This window comes from Lonchura striata, chromosome 2 (genome assembly GCF_046129695.1).
Source record: "Lonchura striata isolate bLonStr1 chromosome 2, bLonStr1.mat, whole genome shotgun sequence".
Taxonomy (NCBI): Eukaryota; Metazoa; Chordata; class Aves; order Passeriformes; family Estrildidae; genus Lonchura; species Lonchura striata.
This window is the reverse complement of record NC_134604.1, coordinates 16,498,704-16,522,355: the sequence shown is the minus strand read 5'-3', so window position 1 is coordinate 16,522,355 and position 23,652 is coordinate 16,498,704. Positions and strand designations below refer to the sequence as shown.

General features: G+C 38.5%; 2 protein-coding genes across 6 annotated transcripts in view; both read left to right on the top strand.

Annotated features, from left to right (window-relative positions):
• The window catches only part of ARL13B (ARF like GTPase 13B), a 33,875-nt gene extending 29,682 nt beyond the window's left edge, over positions 1–4,193 (top strand). For 4 of the 5 annotated variants that reach the window (XM_077781195.1, XM_021550087.1, XM_021550086.1 and 1 more), the window contains exon 11: positions 2,084–4,193. In XM_077781195.1, coding sequence (XP_077637321.1) covers positions 2,084–2,160 — 77 coding nt within the window. In that variant the 3' untranslated portion in view covers positions 2,161–4,193. The remainder of the gene's footprint in view (positions 1–2,083) is intronic. The other variant, XM_021550089.2, reaches the window with a different exon arrangement.
• Positions 4,194–6,707: 2,514 nt separating this feature from the next.
• NSUN3 (NOP2/Sun RNA methyltransferase 3) lies at positions 6,708–20,968 on the top strand. The gene is made up of 7 exons (XM_021550160.3): positions 6,708–6,776; positions 8,024–8,133; positions 8,969–9,019; positions 9,768–10,060; positions 11,314–11,468; positions 11,989–12,110; positions 20,423–20,968. Exons 1-7 carry the CDS (start codon positions 6,711–6,713, stop codon positions 20,691–20,693), a joined length of 1,068 nt encoding a protein of 355 aa, XP_021405835.1. The 5' UTR covers positions 6,708–6,710; the 3' UTR covers positions 20,694–20,968.
• Positions 20,969–23,652: the final 2,684 nt, after the last annotated feature.

Sequence of the window (23,652 nt, the reverse complement as noted above, 5' to 3'; positions counted from 1 at the left end):
GGGTGGGACAAAGAAATAAAAACCTGCTTAAGTTAGGTGTGAATTTGTAAAGTAAGTACAATTATTAAATAATTTTGGAAGCTGACAATAGCAAAAATGTTGGTAGGGAAATTATCTCTTGACCAGAGGTGTAAGAGCAAACTTGAAGTACTCAGAATTTACAGCTGAATTCAAGGCATTGCCTACTCTTTGGAAGATTTATTCTTTCTTTCAGGAATTTTGAACCTCTGACAAGATGCACACTTGCAAATCCTAGCAAGAAAACTGCTATTAGGAAAGCACTATTTATAAATGAAGAAAGTTCTTCTCATTCATAGCCCACCACTCTCAAACCTCACAGACCTTTAGTTAGGTCCTGATTTCCAAAAACATAATTTATTTATTTATTTTGCTTAAAGCAGCTGTGGGATTTTAACTCTGTCAGTTTGAGATCCATAGAATCAGAGAATTACTGAGATTGGGAAGGACCCTTAAGATTAATGGTTCTGTTAACCCAGCACTGTCAAGTCCATCTTGCACTGATTTAATTTCCTACCTGGTCTTGCCCATTTTCTCTCATACAACAGTGTTTTTCAATGAATTCCTACATATTTTGCACACTGAGAACCTGCTCCTAACTGGAAACTCAGTTTCCCTAAGACCAGTGGAGCCCACCTTGGATTCTTTTTTTATAATAATCCCTGAATTGCATCTTTCTGAAAATCAATTTATTTTTGGTTGTCCCTTCAGCAGAGAAATAAATCAGTGTTGATTTTTTTCCCTCCCCCAGCTTTGCCCAAAATTCAAAGATGGATTTAAAAGTTTTTTCAGACATTCAAACTTTGTAATTATGCACACTTATTTTCACTGAAGACTGCAATTTTTGCAGTCATACAAATCATTTCAGCACAACACAAGGTGATGAGTGTCTATTTATTGTCAGTGGAGAATTGCAAGAATGTTAAATCTCTTTCATTATAGGAAGTAAAATTCTCTGGCAGCCCTAAAGTGCTCTGCCAGACCTCAAAAAATGGATGAATAAAACCATCCACTGGGCAGATTTTCATTGACCTTTGAATCATTTGTTGCAGTTTTCTTGCTGCTGTAATTAGTGCTAATGAAATCAAAATATTTATGACAATAACATAAAACTGTTTTTATTTTGCTGACTAAATGTTAGGATAATTAAAACCTCAATGCTACAGGCAGGTCTATGTATTTTTAAAGTAGTGTAGTCCAGTTTCAATGCAATTCTAACAGAAGTAATTGCATCTGTAGGACAAGTGGGTTATAGTCTTCTTGGAAAATAATGATTTATTAAAGCTGAATTTTGTGTTGGCAGGCCATCAAGGCTTTCTTGGGGAAGAGGTGGTCTGTATAAACAGAATTGAGATTTGAATGCTTCAAAAAGCTGCTTTTATTTTTTTTCTTGATTTCTACCTCTTTCCTCTTACCATCTTCCATATTATTTTGCTTGTGAAGTGTTTTGCATGTTCCAGTCTGCATGGGGTTTTATTCTATATCCATTACAAATGTTTGAGAGCACTTCTGATATTAACTTTGTGTTGTACAATTTTTCCACTTTAAACTGCTTTATTGACAAAAGGAAATGCTGCAGTTTTACCAAAAAATTCTGGAATAGCTTTTTTAGAAAGTTATTTTAGCTTATTTTAGCAAGATAAATGTCATGCATAAATGGCCCCAAAATTTTGGATTCTGCTCAGTATTACTATCATTTAAAACCATATTATAGTGCAGTCTTGAATATAGCAACATACAAAGTTCAGTGCTTTATCTTTTCAGTTGTTTTTGTACACTTTGAATTTCTCCTTTCCTATTTTTAGAGATGTTTACAGATCTCCTTTGGGCTTGATCAGCAAATGCTGATGCATGTATAACAAAATGTAATTAAATCCTCATTTGGCCAATCCATCTCTAGACATTAATTAGCACTAGGTTTGAAAGTTTTCTTGGAGGAATTAGCTCTAAACTCAGAATACCTGGCTTTCCTTAAAGAAGTAAGAATTTAGTAAACATTCTTTGAGCCAGGAAGGGGGTAGCTGACAGATTGATGTGTTTTTCTGCTCTGGAATTTCTTCCACAGATTTCTATGGGAAGCCTCTGCCCCCGCTGACTCTACGCCAAAGACCCAACAGTGACACCCATGATGTCATTGCTTAACTGGAGCACAAAGAGAATTTTAAAAAACATAAATTTAAAATCCTATCATTTTTTTTTACCCTTGAAGGAAGTTTTTTTACATGACATTTTATCAGCACGTGGCAACTAAACATGGAGTTCATCCTGTTGTGCTTAATGGTCAGACTTTATAATTTATTTTTCACATGACCAGCTCTTCTTCAGGATTTATTTGGTTTACTTGTGAAAAGACTTGGCTGTAAACCTGAAGAAAAACACCTTCAAGATCCCATAATAGTGGATTGTACATTCCCACCGAGACCTTTCTCCAGGTGCTGTGCAGGTATTGGTATTTTTTCAGGGAATAAATTATTCTAAAGCATTTTGTAAGATTCCTGTATGATAGGGTGAATATAGAAAGGTTAAACAAATATTGAATATATTTTTCTACCTTTTTATAAAATGAGTTGAAAGTTTAAGTGGAGCTGTGTACCTACTACCAATAAAATGTTATGTAGGGAACATTAGAAAGCTGATAGTCAAGTGCACAAAAATAAAATGTGTTTGACTCTTATATTTCTCTACGGTACCAATACCTTTTCTTAGGTATTACATTACATATTTCATATTTCTGGCAATCTGAAGCAGAGGGTACGATAAAAAAAAAATTTAAATGAATACATTTTATACAAAATAATGATATTTGAACTGTCTGGAAGTTTTCTTATCCATTGTTTTCTTTTTGTTATCTGAGTTTCATATAGGTAATAAATTCTGTGGAAAAAAATAGAGTTGAATACTGTTTTGTCTACTACAACAAATGAGAAAATTCACATAGTGGGAAATTTGCAGTAACTAAGTCATCAATTTTGATAGGAAACTGAATTAACCAGTATACAGATGACCTCCCTCAGTTGTTAATCTCAATAATACTAAAATACCAACTTGCAAACTGAAGAAACCCAGGGGTTTTTAAGGATTTATGTAACACTTCTATATAATATATTGAAAATCACATAAAAGTGATACCTAAACAAGAAGGGTTACAATTTGTTATATTCCTGTTTAAATGTTTTTGCTGTTAGATTGGAGGCAACCAGTGATGTATTTATAAAGGTCCATTGTTCTGCCACTTAATGACAGACAGGATGAAGCCTCCATTCAGGAGGCTATTTGGAGAAGCAGAATTCGGTAATTTTATGTTTTACTCTCGTCAATAATGTGGTTTTACCAAAGGAGTTTAGATGTTGAAACAAAGTGGTGTGTTATGTGTTCAGCACTTTGATATTGGAAATCCTTGCCATGCAGCCCTCGCAGCAAGGAGTTGCACAAACATCTGCCATATTAAAATAAAATTATTTAGATTTTTTAAAGAGTAAGGTGGAATCAATCTTAAGGATACTAAGTCTGGAGTAGGTGGAGAGGTTTATTCCTCTGTTTGCTAGTTTAGAAAAAGGAGGAAAGGATTTCTATGTGACTGCCAGCATGAGAATACTTCTGTTGTATTCTAATACTGGAATGTGACTCAGTTGAAGTACTCTCAGGATTTGGTCATTTTCTTTTCAGACAACACAATACTAAGTGGAGGGGAGGTTGCACCAATATGTGTATGTGCAATCTCAACCTTACTAACACTAGCTTTGTTATCACTTAAGTTTTTGGCTAAAAGGCTCTACTTTTGCAGACTTACTTTCTTACAGCTTCAATTTCTAGGAATGTATTACACTTTTGTTTTCCCTCTTTTCTAAAAAAAAAGTCACGGAAGTCTTTATTAAAAATAAAACTAAATACTGCTGTGGTAACAAAATTGAGAAATTAAAATGCTGATGCTTATATATAAACTGTGTGTTCTGTGTATTGTGTGTGTGGACACGTATAATTTTTGATTTTTGCTTTCAAAATAAATTTCACCAGTATGTGACCAAAGCACTCAAAAATGGTTTATAAGTTTTTGTTTTATTAATATGCTTTGTAATTGTTTACTATGCTGGGGTTTTTATCAGTAATTTATACTGCTATAACTTTTTATTTGCTCAAGATGACATGTATAGAATAAAACTAATGCAAAGCATCAACATGTTTCCTGTTTTTACAATTTTTTGGAAGTAAGTCTAGTCTGTAAATATTTAAGGGCTGCAAGTCTCACATTTCTAAAATGTATGAAGTAGAGTCCTTATAGATAGAATCTTTGCATATTTTTGTAGGAGAAATGTGATCAAATTTAGAATATATTGATAGATTGGCAGTAAGTTGAGTGTATATGTATATCTATAAAGAGCTTTGATAGTGCACGTTATATTTGAGAGATAAAAGTTGTGCAGCTGTAAATTGAGAGCACAAATTAGGTTTTGTCAGACTTTCTGTCATCCCTAGTATCTCTTTTGAGTATCTCTTTTGAAATGTATCAGTGCATGCACTTCAGAGTATTTGCATTTAAATACAGGAGTGGTAAGACCACAGAAATTCACTATTTAAGCAGAGCATTTTGCATTATCTATGTGTAACGTCTTGAATGCATTTTAGACAAAATACTTTAAAGGTAAGTTAAAAGAATCTTCTGAAAAGGAATAGTAATGTTAATGAACTGAATTAATGTGAGAGACTCAGAGCTTCAAAATAAGTTGTTCAATTGTCTTTCCTTTTAGTTACACCCTAGAATTCACAGAAATCATAGATATAAAGGTTTTAAAATCAAAATTATTAAAAATAGACATATTTGGTATCCGTTACATCTCTGGTGTGAGATTGGAAAGGATTGATGGATCGTAGCAAGGTAGAAAACATTGATTTTTTTTTTCCCTTTAAATAAGATTCTAGTAATATTTTTTTCAGTAATATATTTCCATATTTTAGTGGGAAGTTTAATAGTATAACTTCAGGATGCTTACTTTGCCATCATGTTAGTTTCTTGGCTCCTGGGATTCATTCCTTTTGGAATACTTTTCTATTTTGAATAGAACATACCCACTAGTATTTCATTTGTAAATGGAATAAGTAATGGAGCCTGTTGTAAATGTAATTTGAGATAAGTTTATCTTTTATTGAGAGAGATACAAGATGCATTATTGGCTGTGACGGTGGTGGTGCTGGTGGAGTCCTTTCGTTGCTTTGGTGCAAATCTGGTTTCAGACACATGACACCATCTGTCATATAGTGGAATATCGCCATAGATTCAAGGGAAGGTGACTCATTCAGCAGACCTTTTTGTTGTATTGGTAATGTAAAATTCAATTCTTGTGTGTATTTTCTGGTATGGTACTGGCCTTGGCAGAATTACAACCACAGAGAACTACTTTTTATACTAGTTTTGTTCTGTATCTGTCAGTAAAACTCATCAGCCTTTCAGGTTTCCTTCACATTTGATATGTAAGAGGTCTCTGTTTTGCCTCCAGGCCCTTTGTTACAACGATTATAGAAGCATTTCAAATCCTCTTTCAAGCTCATCTGCATGAGGTGAGCAAAAACACTTAGTCTTCATTAGCTGGTGCCTGAAACTCAAATATTTATCCATACAACAGCACTCCTGCCTTCACCTTTGCAGCCCTTTTCAGTCTGGATTTCAGAGGCTGGGTTCAGCCTGCAGAAGCTTTAATTAAAACCACTCTTAAACAAGTTTGCTGCTTCCACAAGTGCTTGATCTTAGCAAGAGGGTTGGCAAATGGGCACAAAAGGGTTTGTGGGGATTTGTTTTCTTTTCTAAGACACACTGATTGCAGGATGCCCTTCCTTGGAGGAGCAGTTTGCAGGTCTCAGTTTCTGTCCAGATGAAGGGATCAGATGAGAGCAGTCTCCAATTTCAGTGCTGCTGAAGCAGGGACAGCTGAACTGGAGTCCTGTGGTCCTCCTGATTCCTGTCCCCAGAGAATGATCTGAAAGTGTGTATGAGAGACTTCTGTGAATAATTCTCAAGCCTCCAGCAGTTTTTCATTGCAGTTACAGCGGGTTAAGCTGGAGGTGATCTCTAGTGTGGTTCACATGAGCTGAGAGCACTTCCAAAGCCTGGGCCAGATGGGAATAAGGGTCTGGTGACAGAGCACAAGCAGAGACCTGGTGGTGAGGGTAGTGGATGCCATCAGACCCTCATGAGACCCTCCAGCAGGCGCTAGGGTGAGGATCACTTTTGTAAATTGATTTAAGTGAGAGCCCAGGTGCCATCTAATCCTGGTTTGGCTATTGGTGAGGCAGAGGAGTCGGGATGGCAAGGTAGGGCTCACACGGTTTAAAAAAAAAACAAAACAAAACAAAAAAAAAATGCAGCTAAAAATTAGGAAGTTTGGGGTTTTTTTTGGTTTTATTTTTTTTTACTATGAGAGTAGTGAGACGCGGCAACGAGGTGCCCAGGGACGTTGTAGGATACCTCGACAGTGGCAGCATTCAAAACCAGGCTCGATGGGGACTTGAGCATCCTCTCGGGGGTTGTGTCCCCGGCCCTGGCCGAGGGGCTGGGACCAGCTGATCTCTAAGGTCCGTTCCTACTCCTCAGCGTCCTGCGGTGCTGAGGAGCGCCGGTTCCCAGCCCTGCACCCCGGCGGGGGCCGGGCCGGGCGCGGGGGCCGGGCCGGGCGCGGAGCCCCGCCCCGGGAGCGGGGGCCATGCGGGGCCCGGCGCTGCCGCTCGTCCGCCGCGCCGGGGCCGCGCTGGGGCCGGGAGCGGCGCAGGTGAGACGGGGCCGGGCTGTGGGGCTGGGGCCGGGCCCGGAAGCGCTGCGGAAGGCTCCGGCCGCTTCCTGCGCGGCGCTGAGCGCCGCACGGGTGAGGCGTCCCGCCGGTTCCCTGGGCGCCTCGTTCCCTCCTCCTTAGCCCGAGTGTGCCCTGCGCTTCTGCAGCCGCTGCCGGCCGCTGCTCCGGCACAGGCAGAGCGTTCCGGCCCGGCCCAGCTCCGGCTCTGCGCGGCCCTGTGTTTTGGAAGCAGCGCGGTGCGACGGGACGGCTGCAGGGTGCCCCGAGGGAGGGAAATTCAGCGTTTACCCTCGGGGTTTGCCTAGAAACCCTCCCTTCCTTTCATAGGTTAATCTCCATCAGAGTGCCAGGAAACACTGCATTATCAGCACAGTGCATAAGGAGGGGTGTTTATAATCAGCCGAGCAGGGAGGAATAGTGTGCTGTAGCTGAACTCTGCTCTCTGAAATGTCTGTCACATTTTGATCACGTAAAGATGTGGGCTAATATCTGAGCATTCCACTGATACCAAGTTGATGTAATTAGTAATGTGAAAAACGCCAATCACTTGGTTTTTAAAAATTTTAAAAGTTTAATAATAATATAAAAATAGTAATACAATTAGAGTAATAAAGTTTAGAGTTAGGTCAATTACAAGACAATAAAAAGCAAAGAATTACGGATGTCTGGATGCTCTCGGACACTAAGTCCGAGAAAAGCATGCCTTGTGAACAAAGGAATAACCTTAAAATAGCCTGTTGCATATTCATATATCTCATACGTGTTGCATCAATTCTTTCAAATTAAGAACTTTTCTAGTTTTTGTCAACTTCTTCTCCTTAATCCTGTTGGTTCTATAAAGACGAGAAAAGGTACAAGAATGTTACTGTCTTTTCTGATAAGGAGGCAGTAACTTTTTATGGGCCCCCTTCACTAACATCTCTGTGTGAAAAGTTTCTTAATTATCTCATCTTCCTGCTTGAGTTTGTAACAAATACTATACTGCAGAGTTTCTATTTTAACATTATGTTGTAACCTAAAACTGCATTTAACACACTACGTAAGAGAATTAATACAGCATAACTTTCTAACATGACACATATAATATTCATTGTAACATTTGTGAAAAGCCAATCATAAAATATGCATTTTTCACAAATAAGATGTTTTTTATTCATTCTAGTGGGAACTAGAGAGGGTTTAACTTGGCTTTACTACTTTTCTTTTTTTTCTTCCTTTCTCTGAAGTTGGAAAAGAAGGCAAAAGGGAAGCTCCAGAAGCAGATCTGCCAAGTGGTTCTGGATCACTTTGAGAAGCAGTACACAGCAGAACTGGGAGATGTATGGAGCAGTGTCAGGTCTGTGGATTTGGGGAGAAATAAGAAATTAAATTAGTAATGATGCATATGGCAAAGGCCATCACAAAGTTTTGGTCTTGATCACACAGCTGCTAAAGAACTTCATTATTAAAAACCAAAAAGCATAGATGCATAGCATTAATTTAATTGAGTCAACTTAAAAACTCTTCAATTGGATCAGTGTGTTTTTCTGCTTTAGGTAGTGAATACTCCTGAGGAGTATTTCTTTTGAGATTACATGAAAAATTATTAATAGGAATTTAAACAGAAAGGGGGGAAATGCATGAAAGAAGGACCTGAAAGAGCAAACTGAAATAAAAACAAGCATGTTTCTATCACATACCATTGCTATGTTCCAAATATATCTGTTGATTTAAGTTTTACTGGCCCAGTGTTTGTAGAACATAAAATGTGGAAAAGAGTACTTGTAAAAATGGCATTTTAGTGTGGGCTGGAATGAGCATTGTAAAGCCATTGTGTGTGTGATTATTTTTGTTGTTTACAGCTAATATTACAGTAATTCTTTGTCCTGAGGGAAATACTTTATAGTCAGGAAAACCATTATGCTTCATCATTTATATTTCCTACATAAAATAAGAAAAATGGATAATGTCTTGTTTCAGAAGAAAGTGGTGTGTTAAATACAATAATTAGAAAAAAAACAGTGTCTTGATTTCCTATTAAAATTCTTTTCCTGGATACTTTTCTAACCAAAATTATTAATTTCACCCTCAAAATGATTAATTCCTGACTACACCAGAATTATCCAATAGCGAGATTTTAAGTAAAGGCTTCCTACACTGTTATTGAATGGCTTTTCCTTTTTTCACCCTAGAGATGTGCTGACCTCGCCATGGTGCTGGCAACATGCTGTGCTGCTGAACAGGTTTGTGAAGAGCAGAATTCAGTTTGTAGAATTTTTAGAGTTTAATAATAATAATAGGATAAAGAAGGGCAATATTTTTAACACTGAGGTGCTACTGGCCACCAGCCAAAGAACACCTCCTGTATACAAACAATGTTATCTTTACACTGTTACATTGCTGGGGTACATGCATATTCATCTATTTCATTTATTATTCAAACAATCTTGATAACTTTCTGATCCTTTGGGAACTCCTTTGTTTGACTTCTTCACATGCTAACTTATCTGTATGATATCCTGGGTGTCAGATCAATATATTTTATTTCTTCTTGTGTCTGCATCCTGCTGCTTCACATCCTCTGATAAGGGTTTAGTATGTCCTTCTTAAATTTAACATGGTATTCTCTAATAATGGTACTCTGGTTTGTGTCATGGTTATCTTATCACTTGGAGGGGTCAGTCAGGGGATGGCCTTACATTGTTTTTAGTTACACAAAAGCCTTTTTCACAGTTTAGGATTGCTGAGCTCTGTAATACAATACATTCATCACACCATTGTTTTCATAAGTAATACACAGATCTTGTATTCATTACACTACTATTTCTATGAGCAACACAGTGCAGACTTAAGGTGATAGATTATATTATATTAACAAGCAGCTAAAAAGAGTTAATTAATACTATTTCTAAATAATGTTGTAATCACTGACAACATACATAAACTAATACATAAATGAGAAAGACAATATTATTTGGTCATTTTTCACAGGTTCAGCCAGAGCCCTGGCCTGGAGAGCAGCCTGGCTGAGCAGGGATACCACCCTGCCTTCCCAGCAGCCCTGCCCTACCTCCCTGCAGCCCTCAGGTGTTACAGCAGGACAGCTCCTGGCAGGTTCCCTGCACAGAAACACCAGCCTGGCAGGCTGAAGGACTATTACCTGCTCAATGCTGCCTCGCTGCTGCCAGTGCTGGCCTTGGAGGTGAAGGATGGGGAAGCTGTTCTGGATCTCTGTGCTGCACCAGGGGGCAAATCTGTAGCTATCCTGCAGTGTGCCTGTCCAGGTAATGGAGCCAGGTGCTGGTGGAGGAAAAAAAAAAAAAACAAACAACAGTTTGTATTCCACCTAGTTCTTTGCTGTTTAGTAAGGATTTTATAAAATCTGTTTGCCTAAAAGTGGATTAAAAATGCAGTCCTTACTTTAGCATAGGTTAGTGCAGAGTGACAGGCAAAAGTGGGGTAACTCTGTGGATTTTTTTTCTCCACTGTCTGTTGGCACAGGGATGTAAGTAATCTGCAGTTTTATTATTGTCCTTTTTTACTTTTTTTTTTCCCTTCTCCTCTGTTGCCTCTTTTGTCAGTGCTGTGCAAATACTACAGGTCAATTTAAGTGTGCTGATGTAAAGCAGAGCTTAAGAAATTATGCAAGATGCAATCTTGAAATGTGCAAGATCTGGGCAAAGGGAGGAGGTTTATGGTAAGGAATTGGTTGGAGGAGGATTCTGAGATGATCAGAGTGTTTAGAAGGCAGCAGCAAGCAGCAGCTTGGGCCAAGGAGTTAAAGAAGCTGGGATTGCTGTTTGCAAGTTCATTTGCTGGCTTGGGTAATAATTGTTCCAAACTGTTCACAGCACCCTGTGCTCCTGCTGATGAGACCATTACTATAACCACCTGCACCAGCTGATCACAGCTGGTTTCCCTCCCTCTTCTAGAGGAATGGCATGATGCTAATGAAGTAAATTAAATAGGAATTGTCCTTCCAGAAGCTTTAGAGGAAAAAAACCCAACACTTCACCCTCTGTCTGCTTCTGAAGAGAACAAATTGTTGCTGAATGGAAGATGTAAAGAATTTGATTTTTAATATACCTCAGTGAATGCTAAGATGTACCTTAAGATAGACAAAATTGATGCTCTATTTATTTAAAAGGCAGTTTAATAATATGGGGCATGCACTTCATTTAGATGGTGGCTCAAGGAGCCCAGGAAGGCACTCGCTCTATGGATGTATGGGTCATGATTAAAGTTTGTTTTACTGTACAACTCTATTGCTACAGAAGGATTTGTAGTAAATATTTAAGGTTTGCTTTGTAGGAGCATGTTGAAATTTATTTAGGTTTATAAAAATTCAGTAGTATTCTTAAAAAGTGCAATAACGCAGGCACATAAGGTGTAAACTCCATGGCAGTCATGGCAGTGCAGTAGAACTTCCAGAATGGGTATAACTCATTATGTTTATAAAAACAAAACAGGAAAATATAAAGACTTCTCTTTGGTGTTTACTTCTCTTTGTTTGTTTGTTTTTCCTTAATTTTCTAAGGTCATTTTCACTGTAATGAATATGATGATTTGAGGTCAAGATGGTTGGAGCAGACAATAGAATCCTTTATCCCAGATCCTTTAATTAACATGATAACAGTCTCTAAATTGGATGGCAGACAGATTGGAGATCTTCAGCCTGAATTTTATGACAAGGTAACATTATTATTGGCAAATGGTATTTCTGCATTCTGATTCTTCTTCTTCCTATGCTGCTGTCTTTTTAATTTTTTTTTTCCTGGTCCCCCACAAAAATACCTGACCTATCAAAGGGAATAAAGTCATGTACAGGATTTGTAGAGCCTCAGGGAACACTTTATGAAGCTTGTTGTGCATTTATTCCTCTGTTGGATGATGTTTCCCATTCAGCCTTGGGAGTGAATTCTGAAGACCTTGTAGCTGCAATCTTTGCATGATGTGTAATTAGGAAGGGGATGAGAAGAAGAGGGAGCTGTTCAGGTAGATCTTACTTTCAGAGCACTAATTTTTTATCTCCCCAACAGCTAACCCCATAAAAACATCTAAAAATAGTAATGGGATCATTTCACCCCCAAAATTGAAAATAAAATTTTCTTAATATTTGCAAAAGAATATTGAATATATTTTGGCATGTGGTGTTCAAAAAGTGACCATCTTTTTTAAGATTTTTTTTAATTTTGATTTTATTAATGTTTAGGTCCTGGTTGATGCTCCTTGTTCAAATGACAGAAGCTGGCTCTTCTCTGCTGACCCTCAGCAAGCTGTGCTCAGGCTCATGCAAAGGAAGGAGTTGTCCTCCCTGCAATTCCAACTTCTAAGGTGAGAAGTGCAAAAAGTTAAAGGAATTTCCTGTAATTAATAAAAACTACATGGGGACAAGATTTAATAAACCAACCCAGGATTCTTGCTCTGGAAATAATGTCAGGGATGTGTGGTTGGGAGGCTGTTTAGAATAACCAGTGGGTCTGAGATAATGAAGATGTGGAAATTTGGTGGGTGATACCAGCAGTGAGGCCTTGATCCTCTTAACTCATTTATTCACAGGAATGTCCATTTGCAGATGACTCACAAGAGTCTGGTGTAAAATCAAAGTATTTTAGATGGGCACAGCTAAAATGGGCTTAAGATATATTCCATATTGATTGTCGATAGCACAGAAAGGGTCCCAGTCCTGTCTGGCAAGGTAAAAAAGTAAAAGAATGTGAAGTTTGGTGGGGGAAAGAGAGAACTGTTTGTTTTTGAGAACATGCCCCAAATAATCCCAAGCCAGGTTGTCATGTATTACACATTTTAATGCTACCAGATATGGGCTGGCATTTGTGAAGCATTTCAAACTGCACAGTTTTTCTCATGGGGGAAAAAAAGAGCGACTTTTCAGTAAAACCTTCTAAAATAAAACCTTGAATGTTATTTGTGGAGTAACAGTCATGCCTGAAGTCCATCTGTCAAAGCAAATTGAGGGAAAAATAACATATTATAAGAAAAAAAAGGAAAATTTTTATGGAAAGTTCCCATTGCAGTTCAAGATAGTTTAGCAAGACTTCCAGTTGAAAAAGGCCTGGCAGAAGCCTGTGATTTATAACAGAAATATGAGGATCTTATTGCAGTAATGCATCATGTCATCCATTTCCTTTGAAGTAATCAATCACATTTAAAACTCTGACCTGTTCCAGTTTTCCCTTTTCAATATCTGACATGGGAAATCCAATTTGTGAACCCGTAGCAAAAGGAAGCATACATCATGCAGAGAAATTTTGAGAATTTGCATAAATCATTCCACATTGTAATCCTGGAGAACTCATGACAGCAGAAACCTTGGGGTTTTAAAAGAATAAACATTCCTGTCAGCCCAAATCAGATTTAATTGAATTATTCCTAAATAGAGAGAGAACTTTCTGTTGAAAATGTTCTTTATTTTAGCAACAGTAATAAGAATTTGTAAAGACAACATACCTTTACTATATAAATTAGTAAAATACCTTTGCTATATAAATTGTGGTAAAAGGATTGTTACTTTTAAGAGTTAGATTTTAGAAGGGTTATTGTTAAAGGATATAAGGATTATTGATTGGGTTATTTGGGTTATTGGGTAAAATATTTGAAGGATAGCTGTCCACTGGCTGGTTATTGTTCTGTTTACCTGATCACTTCAGAATTAATTCCCAGTTCTAAAGACATCTCAGATCCCACATGAAAGGGGAAACAGGAAATGATAAAGCAAGATCAGAAAAAGCTGAAGGGGTTGTGACAAGTGCATTAGAACTAAAATTCTGGAATGCTTCCCTATTCAAGCCTCCATTTAACAACTAGAGTGCATAATTATAAATAAAAAGTTGAGTTTGAATCCCTTCTTCAGTACTTCCAGTAATATTCAGGAGGGCTGAGCCTCCATGAATATTACTGTAAAAATAAAAAAAAAAAACTGTACTGCTTTTTACATGAGCCAGCTCATGCAGGGCTCTTTCTGGTTCATTGATTCAGGTTACCTAGTAGTTGATGCTCCCAGGTGTTCCTGACCTTGGTTCCTGTATCTGTAAGCAAAAACAAGTGTAGGGCTGAATCCCAGCAGTTTTATTGAGAATAATGCAGGAAATACATTGTAAGAGCATAGAGTGACAGGACAAGGGAAATGGCTTCAAACTGAGAGAGAGCAGGTTTAGGTGGGACAGTAGGAAAAGATTCTTCCCTGTGAGAGCGGGCAGGCCCTGGCACAGGGTGCCCAGAGAAGCTGTGGCTGCCCCTGGATCCCTGGAAGTGTCCCAGGCCAGCTTGGATGGGACTTGGAGCAATTTGGGATAGTTTGAGGATTGAATTGGAAATGGGTGATTATTAGGTCCCTTCCAACCCCAGCCATCCTGTGATTTGAAAATGAGGCTTGAGGGACCAAGCATTATTTCAGTTCAGCAGGAGGATTAAGTGTAAATAAAAATGAGAAGAATTAAATGCAAAGTAGAGTTCTGTTTTTATTTCTGTCAAGCATCAGCCTAAAATTTGAGATTCCCTCCTCCTTAATGAAGGAAATGCATCACCTCTAATTTGTTCTTATGGATGTGTTTTGGGGGAAGCTGGGGTCATTAAAGAGGGAAGTTAAGGAAGGAAAAGTAGGGTTTGCAATACAATGTAATTAATTAAGTACATAGAGGCTTCAGAGAATGAAGATCTGGAAGAAGCTGATGCAACAATTTTCTTCCTGCAGCCTGCATAAAATCTGAAATGTAAATAAGTGATATAAATGCTGAACAGCAAATGTTCTAAGCAATGAGGGCACACCACTGATTTGAAGGAAATTGAGATTGTAGTGATTGCTCATAGCCAAACCAAAGCATCCCTGCTGAGTGCTCTAATCCAAGAACACACTGCAAATCTTGTTAGTGTTTGGAGTGTTCATGCAGAAAACAAATTGCAAAGTTAAAAAAAAAGAAATATTCACTTCCTGATGCTAAATGCTAACACAAAATACAGTGGTTCCCAAAAGCAAATTTACCAATGTTATCAGTTCTCTGAGAGAAATTAAATTTTGAGCTAAGCTTGAATGCCCAATTACATAGTGGTTAAACTGTTATGGATGTTGTAATTATTCTTAGACTGGTTTCTGCAGCTGAAAAGAACTTGTGTTAGGGCTCAGCAGAAAAGAAATCCAACAGAATACAATTTAGAAAACTCAGCAAAGGCATTCAGACCTGGAACTCTTCTATACACAGCATCTCTGAGTAATTAAACAGCTCTGTATTTTCACTGAGTTGTGGAGTTTTCCACAGGATTGTGTACTTTTAGCTGGGCTTTTTGTGGTTATAGAGTGAATGCAAAAAATGTGTTAGTAAATATAAAATCATATATTTAGCATATATCACCACCGTAGCATTTCTGCTGTGTGGAGCAAATTGTGCTGGGAATTGCTTCATCACATCTTCTGCGCTTTCTCCTGGAGTTTTTCTTTTTGCTCCTCTATAGCTGCCCAGGTAATCCTTCTATTGTTCAAAACCATCTTCTCAATTAGGTCCACTGGGCATTTTTGAGAATTCCAGCTATTGGACCAACAAATCTGCTGTGGGTTGTGTGGATGATAGGACTCTTTAGCCATTTTCTATCTTAAAAAAGCTGAATATTTTGTGTGTGTTTGTGCTGTGCCATTCCCCAAAACACTTTTGATTGGGTTGTTAGAGGTTTTTCGTGGTTGCTTGGAATTTCTTCATAAAGAGTGAGTGCTGTGGCCACTGCTGTGGCTTCAGGTGTTCCATCATGTTTTATCTTAAAATAAATCGTGTCTGATTTTAAGCATCCTGTGAATAACTTATGGATCAAGTCCTTTAGGATATGTTGCAAAGCCAGGTTTATTGAATATATAAATAACTGTATGACTGAACAAATAGGCTACTTAGCAGCTTTTTGGGATCACATATTTGAATTCAGGAACAAATTTTGCTTTAATTCCACCTTCAGTCCTTTCTCTATATGTTTTATGAGCTGTGAGGATAATCACTAACCCTAAAGTTCTCTTCACTGGGCTTCAAAAGTCTTTCATTCTCCCTTTTGGGCTGTCTCATATCCCTGTTTTAACTGGGTGAATATTCCAGAAGTCACCGTGCATTAAAGGAGAAAGATCAATAATTGTAGCTGTTTTTTGTCTTTGCTTTAGAATAATATAGAATTATTTGCAATAGAAATGTTGCTTACCAAATTTTAGTAAGCAGGACAAATTTTGTCTATACTTGATTTGGGGGGTTTTGATGCCTGAGTCTCCTTTTATTTATAATTCAATTTAGTGTTGAAAAAGACAGTTGATTTTCATGATTCTCCTGTTACTCTGAGCTGCAATGTTTCTCCACTGGAGCAAAGTTTACTTAGAGAGGAGCAGAGGGAGTGCTTGAACTACTGTCACTGCCCATCAAAAAGTATTAAAAAAATTGATATTTTGACACTGAAGGATTTCCCTTATCATTTTGTTCAGGTTCAAAGAAATAAAAGCAAAACCTTTAACATGCAGGTCATATTGCCACAAAGTATCTGGACTCTTGTGAGAGGCAAAAAGTAATGTGGATGTTTTAAGTCAATAAAAATAATAGAATTGGCATTTTTTATTCTGATGAGACATTATCTTGCCTACTGAGCAGAAATACATCGTAGTTGCCAAAAGATGGCACTGTTGAAGTGTTTTGTTAGTTTAAAATTGCCCTAAAATTGTGTCATCTTTAAACTTTAATACAGAAAATGGCCGAATTATTAACATAATTAATGCTACCCCTTCCCATGGTATGCTGCATAGACCCACGCACCAGAGGATAGGCTGGAGGTGCAAGTGCTACTTGTAGTGGGAAAAATATATATTTTTGTGTCTGCCCATTTTTAAAAGGATGTTTGAGACACCAAGACTTTTCTCTGTCAGTGAGAAAAATCCTTTTTAAGTCCTGGCTGCATTTATGCAACATTTTAGTTGCATTGAAGAGTTTTTTGGGTTTATCATGTGGCTCTAGCATGATAAATTTTTTCCCCGAGGTCTTAAACAGTAATGGTGTTTTGTTTTCCCTAATCTAGTAAACCTTAAGAAAAAAACTAAAAAAAATAAAAAGAGCTTTGAAATAATATATTTCTTTCCAAAGTCTTTTCTGATACTGCTGTAATACAGGGAGTTAGGATAGATTAATGCTTCTGTTGTACTTCTGACTTCCGCAGTACAATATGAACCTGTACCCAGACACACACCCTGTAAAAATATAAAGTATTTTTTACTCTTTTTTTGTTAGTTCTGTAAAGTCTCATTTAGAAAGAGGAGGGGAGCAATCTACATGTGTTAATTTGTTTTACAGAACTTGTTGAATGAGATGGACAAACAAAGGCTCCAGAAAAAGTTTCCAGGACTCTTATTGTTCTGATGTTTCTTCATGTGAAGCATGAAACCTTGCAGTAGTAGTGCCTGTAAACCTGTAAAATTCATTACAGGAAATATATGTCTGTAATAGAATTATGATATTAACTAGATGTTTATTTCAGCTGAAAGTTTTAGCTCTTTAATAAACACTGATGTCATGTGTGCCACCAAGAGAAAAAGAACTGCAGATTAACTACCTTTAAATAATGTGGGGGTTTTTAAACAGGGCATTGTAATAAGAGGAAGATGAAACATATTTTGGCATCTTCATCATTCTAGATTTGACTTCCCATTTTTTGGGAGTTACAGAGTACAGAGTATTTGTTCTAATACAGACTCTTCAGCTAAGAGTCGATAATTAAAATTCCCAATTAAAGAAATCTTAGTTCCAGATGGTGGAGTTGAAGTAGGTCTAAGTTATGCTTCATCTCCAGCCTACCCCTTGGATGAGCTTGTTTCCCTCCAGTGGTTAGAGAGGAAGTTGCCTAAATGTATTTGAACAATTCCCTGATGAACCAGTTCCCTGCTGATCAAATCCTGTCCTGAATGAATTCTTGCTGCTGGTGAGGAGAGGACCAGACTCCCTGGCTCTGCTGGCTCGGTGTCACTTTGAGCCCAGCACTTCCTCACTTGGAATTTTCCAGCTCCCTGCAGGTTTATCAGCAGCCAGGCACGGCTTCATCAGAGCTGGGGGCGTTGACTTTGACACAGGCACTGAAGCAGCTGTTGCTGCACTTGACAAGATGGATAGATACATTGATTAACCTTGCTGCCTGAAGTAATTCTCCTCAGATATTTTAATTCCTGCTGTAGGTTCAAAATAAAGAGAGCTGCACTGAGCAGGCTGACCTTTTCGGTCATGGGCCAGTGAAGATTCACAAGCTGAGGTTTAGACACAAGGGGGTTTGAGGTGAGATTTCAAGTTTTCCTTCAGAGGCCTGTGCTGCTTTCCTCTGATGGGCTTAGTTGGAGGAGCATGGTGCCCTTGAAAATGTTATCTTGGTGAGTTCTTGCTTTCCATATGGGAAGAAAAGGACATTTAGCAAGTGTCAGGCTTTTAGCCTTATAACCTGTACTACATTTTTATCTTTTACCTTTCCCACTTTTACATGGTAAAAGAATTTTCTCTCTTGTCTAAATGCTGTCTTGGAGGAAGGAAAGTTGTTGCCATTATCTGCTTCTCCAAGTAAAGTTCTCAGGTTTGCCAAAAGTACATCTCAATTGTCAGGTTAAAATGTTCCCAAGCTTACTGGCTGCCCTCGGGGCTTGGCACTCCTGCATGCATGGAAAAGGTGTAGCTGGCAGGGAAAGTCTGTCAAAAATGAGTTATGTGGGTGGATTCTGATAATGATCTGAAGATCAGCTCAACTTCATGAGGGCCCATTTAGACTTCAGCTCTGTTCTCTCTGAGTTCTAATGTGAAAGATAAAAAGCAAAATCCAATACATGGGAGTGGGGAAAGTGATTTTTAATTTCCCCAAATGGGAAATTCCAAGATATAGTGCATCAGGCTTTCTTGGAGGTTTGGTGTCCATGAGAAAGTAGGGTTGCACATCCCTGCTTGGCTTTAATTTAGCAGTTACGTCCATATATATATATATATATATATAAAAGAATGCACTGTGGTTATTAATGTATATTTGGCTTCCTAATTACCATAACTGAGACTCGTAGAAGAATTGAGCAAGGTCATGTGTATGCTCCCAAGAGAAATAGGTTTGGTATAATTCTCAGTTTTCACCTGGTCTTATCACTGTCTGAAGCAGTGTCCTGGTGTTCCCATATTATTTTGGCCAGGACTTCCAGAGCAGCTTTGAAAGCTGTGATCAGCTTTGGTCCTCCTTGTGCTGAAGCTTTTCTTCACTGATTATTTTCCCAAAAAGTTGCAATTCTGTTAAAAGGGCTTAGCTTTTTCCCCTTGTATTTTCTTCTTTCCTTTCTCAACTGTTTTTGGTCAGCTATCACCCTTAGGAAATCCTCAGCTTGTTCCTGGAGGAATTGCTGTTTCCATGGCATTGTCTTTGTTTATCTAGCCTTGGAATTAGACTTTCTGCATTTGGGGGCTGCTCACCTCATCTGGTTTGAGGAGATGGTTGTTTCTTTTCTTCTTTTTATTTGTCCCAGGCTCTTTCCCTGTGGTGTGGGGGGTGTGTGAGTACAGTTTTTCAGTAATATCTACAAGTCTGATTATTCAGTGTCATTTACACCTGTTCTGATTTTCTCATTATTAAATAAATCTTATTGAGGGAACAGTTGTATTTAATGTGCTATTTGCTTGTAGTATCTGTTTGTATACCAGCTTACAATTCAGTCTTTGAGCCAAAAATGGCTCAAAAATATATGATTTATTGGGATTTATCTTCAGACAGTGTTTTAATAGCAAATGAACCTTTTGTGTAGCTTCCTCCTTTAGAAATGTTTGAAGATTATAAGGCTTGAAGAATACTTCTGCAGTGCAAGATTTTTGAGTTTTCTCCTTACTCTCTTAATTTGGAGTAGGTGAATACAACTTGTATATCTCATTTCTATACTCACAGATTGTATTTCATGTGTCTGAGTAAGGAGTTGGCAGATCTGCTGCAGTGGGAAATAAGCAATTTATTTAAATTCAGTTTCAGTGGCAAAGTGATAAAGAACCTCTGTTCCTTCCATCCAACAGTAGCTGTGAAGCTTTCAGGCTTTAATCCTCTATTTTGCCTTTGTTTAGTCAAAATTTGTCAACAGCTTAATAAGTGAAGGGCACATAAATATATGATCCTTTAAAAAATGAGGATGAAAAGCAGTGGCTCAGTGACACCCCCAAATCCTCTTACCTGCTAAATAAGTTGCAGAATTAGCAGGAACATTTCTGAAATTACAGCCCAGTCATTAATTCAGGCTGTTACTGCAGGTTCACACAAGCATCTTGCCAAGTGTCAAACACACCCTTTTGATGTGAGGTAACCCATTTTGTGTGCAATTGCAGCATTTTCACAGCAGTGCTGAGCACAGGAATGCTTGATGTGTATTCTGAATGGATGCTGCTTTGTACTTGTCACTGTGGTATAAAAAATACCTTCAGCTAACTGAGGATACAATAATAAATGAAAAGCAAAATTGTGTTGTGGGTGGCTTCCTGAAGTTAAAGTTAAGACATTTTTGTAATGAGTTTTTTTTTGTCATATTTATTTATACTCTGGATTTATAAGTCTACACGTTCTCCCATTAGCATCTGTCACTTTTGATGTTTTGGTTTTTTTTCCCTTTTTCCTGTTCTTCTTTGCAGGTCTGCTTTTCAAGCCCTTCGTCCAGGTGGCTCCTTGGTCTATTCCACGTGCACCCTCTCTAGGGCAGAAAACAGTGATGTGATCAATCTCATCCTGAACTCCTGCAGGAATGTGATGCCTGTGGATCTAAATGGGATGGCCAGAGGTGTTTCCCAGGAATTCACTTTTCTCAGTGGAATGCAGCAGCATGAGCTGCTGGTTCTCCCAGAGAAAGGGAGAGCATGGGGTCCCATGTACGTGGCTAAATTAAAGAAAGTGTCCTCCACCTGATGCCTGTTGGTTATTTATAAGCAGTATATGATAAATTAATATTGATTTAAATACAGTTATGTGTATATGAACACATCCAAGGCAACTGAATTTAGAGTGTTGCAATTTCCTGATCAAAAGGAAGCAAGAAATTTTACTTATTTTAACTTAAAATACTGAATGTGCCTTCTAGCATGGGCTTGTGGGCCTCTGAGAAGTCCTTAGGAAGTTTGTAGTGTTTTCAGGGTGTTGCTTTTAAAGAGATTTGGATTCTAGAATAAAGGCTTAATATGGTAGAGTTTTGCACTGATTTTGTTTTTTTTTTACTTACTAACTTGGTTCTAATACAGCATGTTTTTAAATAAATGGTTTTCAGTGGTCTGAAGTCATGGAAATCCTGCATTGTCTCTAAACACATCTAGAAAACTGATTTGTATGTACAGGGTCATCTTCAAGCACTAGCAGAACAGGTTTCATATTTGCTAAGTTGTTGCTTAAAAAGCAAAGGTGTCTTTTGTTTACAGATGAAAAGGTCAGCAGTTACAGCAACACAAGTTTTTCTTTTTTAAATTTGTTAATATTCTTCTATTTTGAGCTTGCAAAAATATGAATTGAAAGAATAACAGTGTATATATTCCAGCCTATGCTTGTCTTGAAGCAGAGTGGAACCCTTTCATCCCCAAGGGATGGAACGTGATAATCACTGTTTTTAAAAACCTTGTTTTAAAGAACAGAGGTAGATGAGTTGCTCATGTGGAAATGGGGGTGTGTGACGCTGTCCATTTATTAATTTCACAGACTCACAGAATGATTTGGGTTGGAAAGGACCTTAAAAATTATCAAGTCCCAACTTCCTTGCTGTGGAAGGGACACACCTTCCACTAGACCAGGCTGCAAAGTCCCATCCAGTCTTAAATTCAACACTTCCAGGGATGGGGCATCCACCCTTCTCTGGGCAGCTTTTTCCATGCTCTTATTGCCCTCACTGTAATGAATTTATTTTTAATATCAAATCTAAATCTGCCTTCCTTCAGTTTGCAATCTGTGTGATAGACACACATTTTATGTGTATGTTATACACATAATATTATGTGTATGTATGTGTATATACATACTATATATTACATATGTGTATTATAGACAGACACGGATATTATTTTATGTGTATATCACAGAGTTTGCCCTCAGAACACTGCTTTACCTTCTGCTGAGGCAAACAAATGCATCAGAGGGTCTGAGCCCTCACCCTTTGCTGTGTGGGCTTTTACAGTTATCCTTTCCCCTGCTTTGGGATGGAAAATGTTTGAGGTGGCCCTGCAGTGTTAAATTGTCAGCAGTGTCTGAAAACTTGAGAGGCTGTAAAGCTGATGCAGTTTGAGTATGCAGAGGATACTGTGAAAAGGCCTGACAGCATCTGTCCCAGGAACATTAAATGTAATATCCAGATTTGGAGTCATGTCAGGCTGCTGGGTGAAATAACCATACCTTTGGCAAAATGCTCCCCATCAGTTTCATTTGCCCTGTGGAAATTGAAATGGAAAGGCAAGAATCTATGTTGCTCAGGGATGGAATTGAAATATGTGAATGAATTGGATGGTTGAGGAGGACGTGGACTGGGTAATCACAGAAGGAACAAAGAGGTCCCTGGAAGCTGAACTCAGTCTCAGCAGATGGGCAAATCCCTGTGAGCTGCTTTAGACCTGAACCCTGCAGCAAGGCCTCCTGGTGTGTCTAAAAGCTGAGTTCTGTCTGCATAACCCTTTGCTGATCTCCTGGAGTCCCTTTCCTGTCCCAACAGTCTAAACATGCACTGACAAGAGAGGTAAAACCAAGGCTAATTAACAAGTGATATTTATGTCTGTACTTGATTAATTTTGGTTTATACTCCATTCCAGATTGCTGTGGAGTTGTTTTTTAGTTCTGTTCTAATCAGTTCTGGCTGGTGATGGGAATTTGTCGAGCACATGTGGAGTGAGATGATGAAGGCAGGCCTGTAGAGGTGAGGGGCAAAATTTGCACATGTTGGCAAGCAGTGACCACTCAAAAGCACTTCTTGAAAAGGCTTCTTCTCCATCAAGTATCTCTTGGATACTTCTGATTTCTGCTCCCCTTCATTACAAGGCAGCAACATTTTTCCTTTTTGCACCTTTTTTTTTAGCCAGGGAATTGTAATTTAATTCCTTGCCACATCCTTCCTCTTTCCTGAACGATGTTGATGGAGATGGGGTGGAAAACAAGTCAGCCTTTCTATCATAGAAGAAATTGCAGCCTCAAGCAAGTTGAGGGCAGGAAAATGACCAATTTTGTTGGACTGGGGAGTCCCAGAGAAATCTTCATGATCTCTAATGAAACTGCCCACAGTTGTATGTGCAGCACACATCAGTGCCAGCACCTCAGAGGCATCAGAGAGCTCTGGAGTTCAGCTACCCTTGTGCTTTTGTTCCATTCCCTTTTCCAACATCCAAAAAGTCACTTCCCTGTTTCGGGGGGTTTGGCACAATAAGAAATTGGAAAGCCTTATCTAAAGGCAATTTCAGTATTTACGAATTTTTATCCTTTATTCAGTGGCACCTGACACAGTTCAATTATGGCTTGTCAAAAGCATTCTCCACTGTGGAATGCAGTGGAAAAACAGATTACACAATGTGTGTGGGCTGATGCAGCTGACCAGGGGACTAATGAACTCTTGGCTTTCTCAGTAAGGTGTGGGAAGAGAAGGCTGAAGGAGGGACAAAATGAAAAGATCAGGACTACAGCAGTGGGTGAAAAATGTGAAATACTGGAGAAGACTCTGGCTTTTAGCGTGGAAGAGCAGCAGCCTGTTCAGGAAAAGCTCTGTGAGTGAAGAGAGGAGAGTTCCTCTGGGGGAGAGTGGTGGGAGAGGCACATGTGCTTGCACTGGGCTGGGAGGATCCCTTCACTTCATTTGACTGTCTTAGAAGGAGAATTGAGGACATCAGTTGTGAGAACTGCAGTGGGA

Coding starts and splice junctions, on each gene's coding strand:
- NSUN3 (XM_021550160.3), top strand. CDS start 6,711: ATGCGGGGCCCGGCGCTGCCGCTCGTCCGCCGCGCCGGGGCCGCGCTG. Junction 11,469..11,988: donor AGCCTGAATTTTATGACAAG/GTAACATTATTA, acceptor ATTAATGTTTAG/GTCCTGGTTGATGCTCCTTG. Junction 12,111..20,422: donor CTGCAATTCCAACTTCTAAG/GTGAGAAGTGCA, acceptor TCTTCTTTGCAG/GTCTGCTTTTCAAGCCCTTC.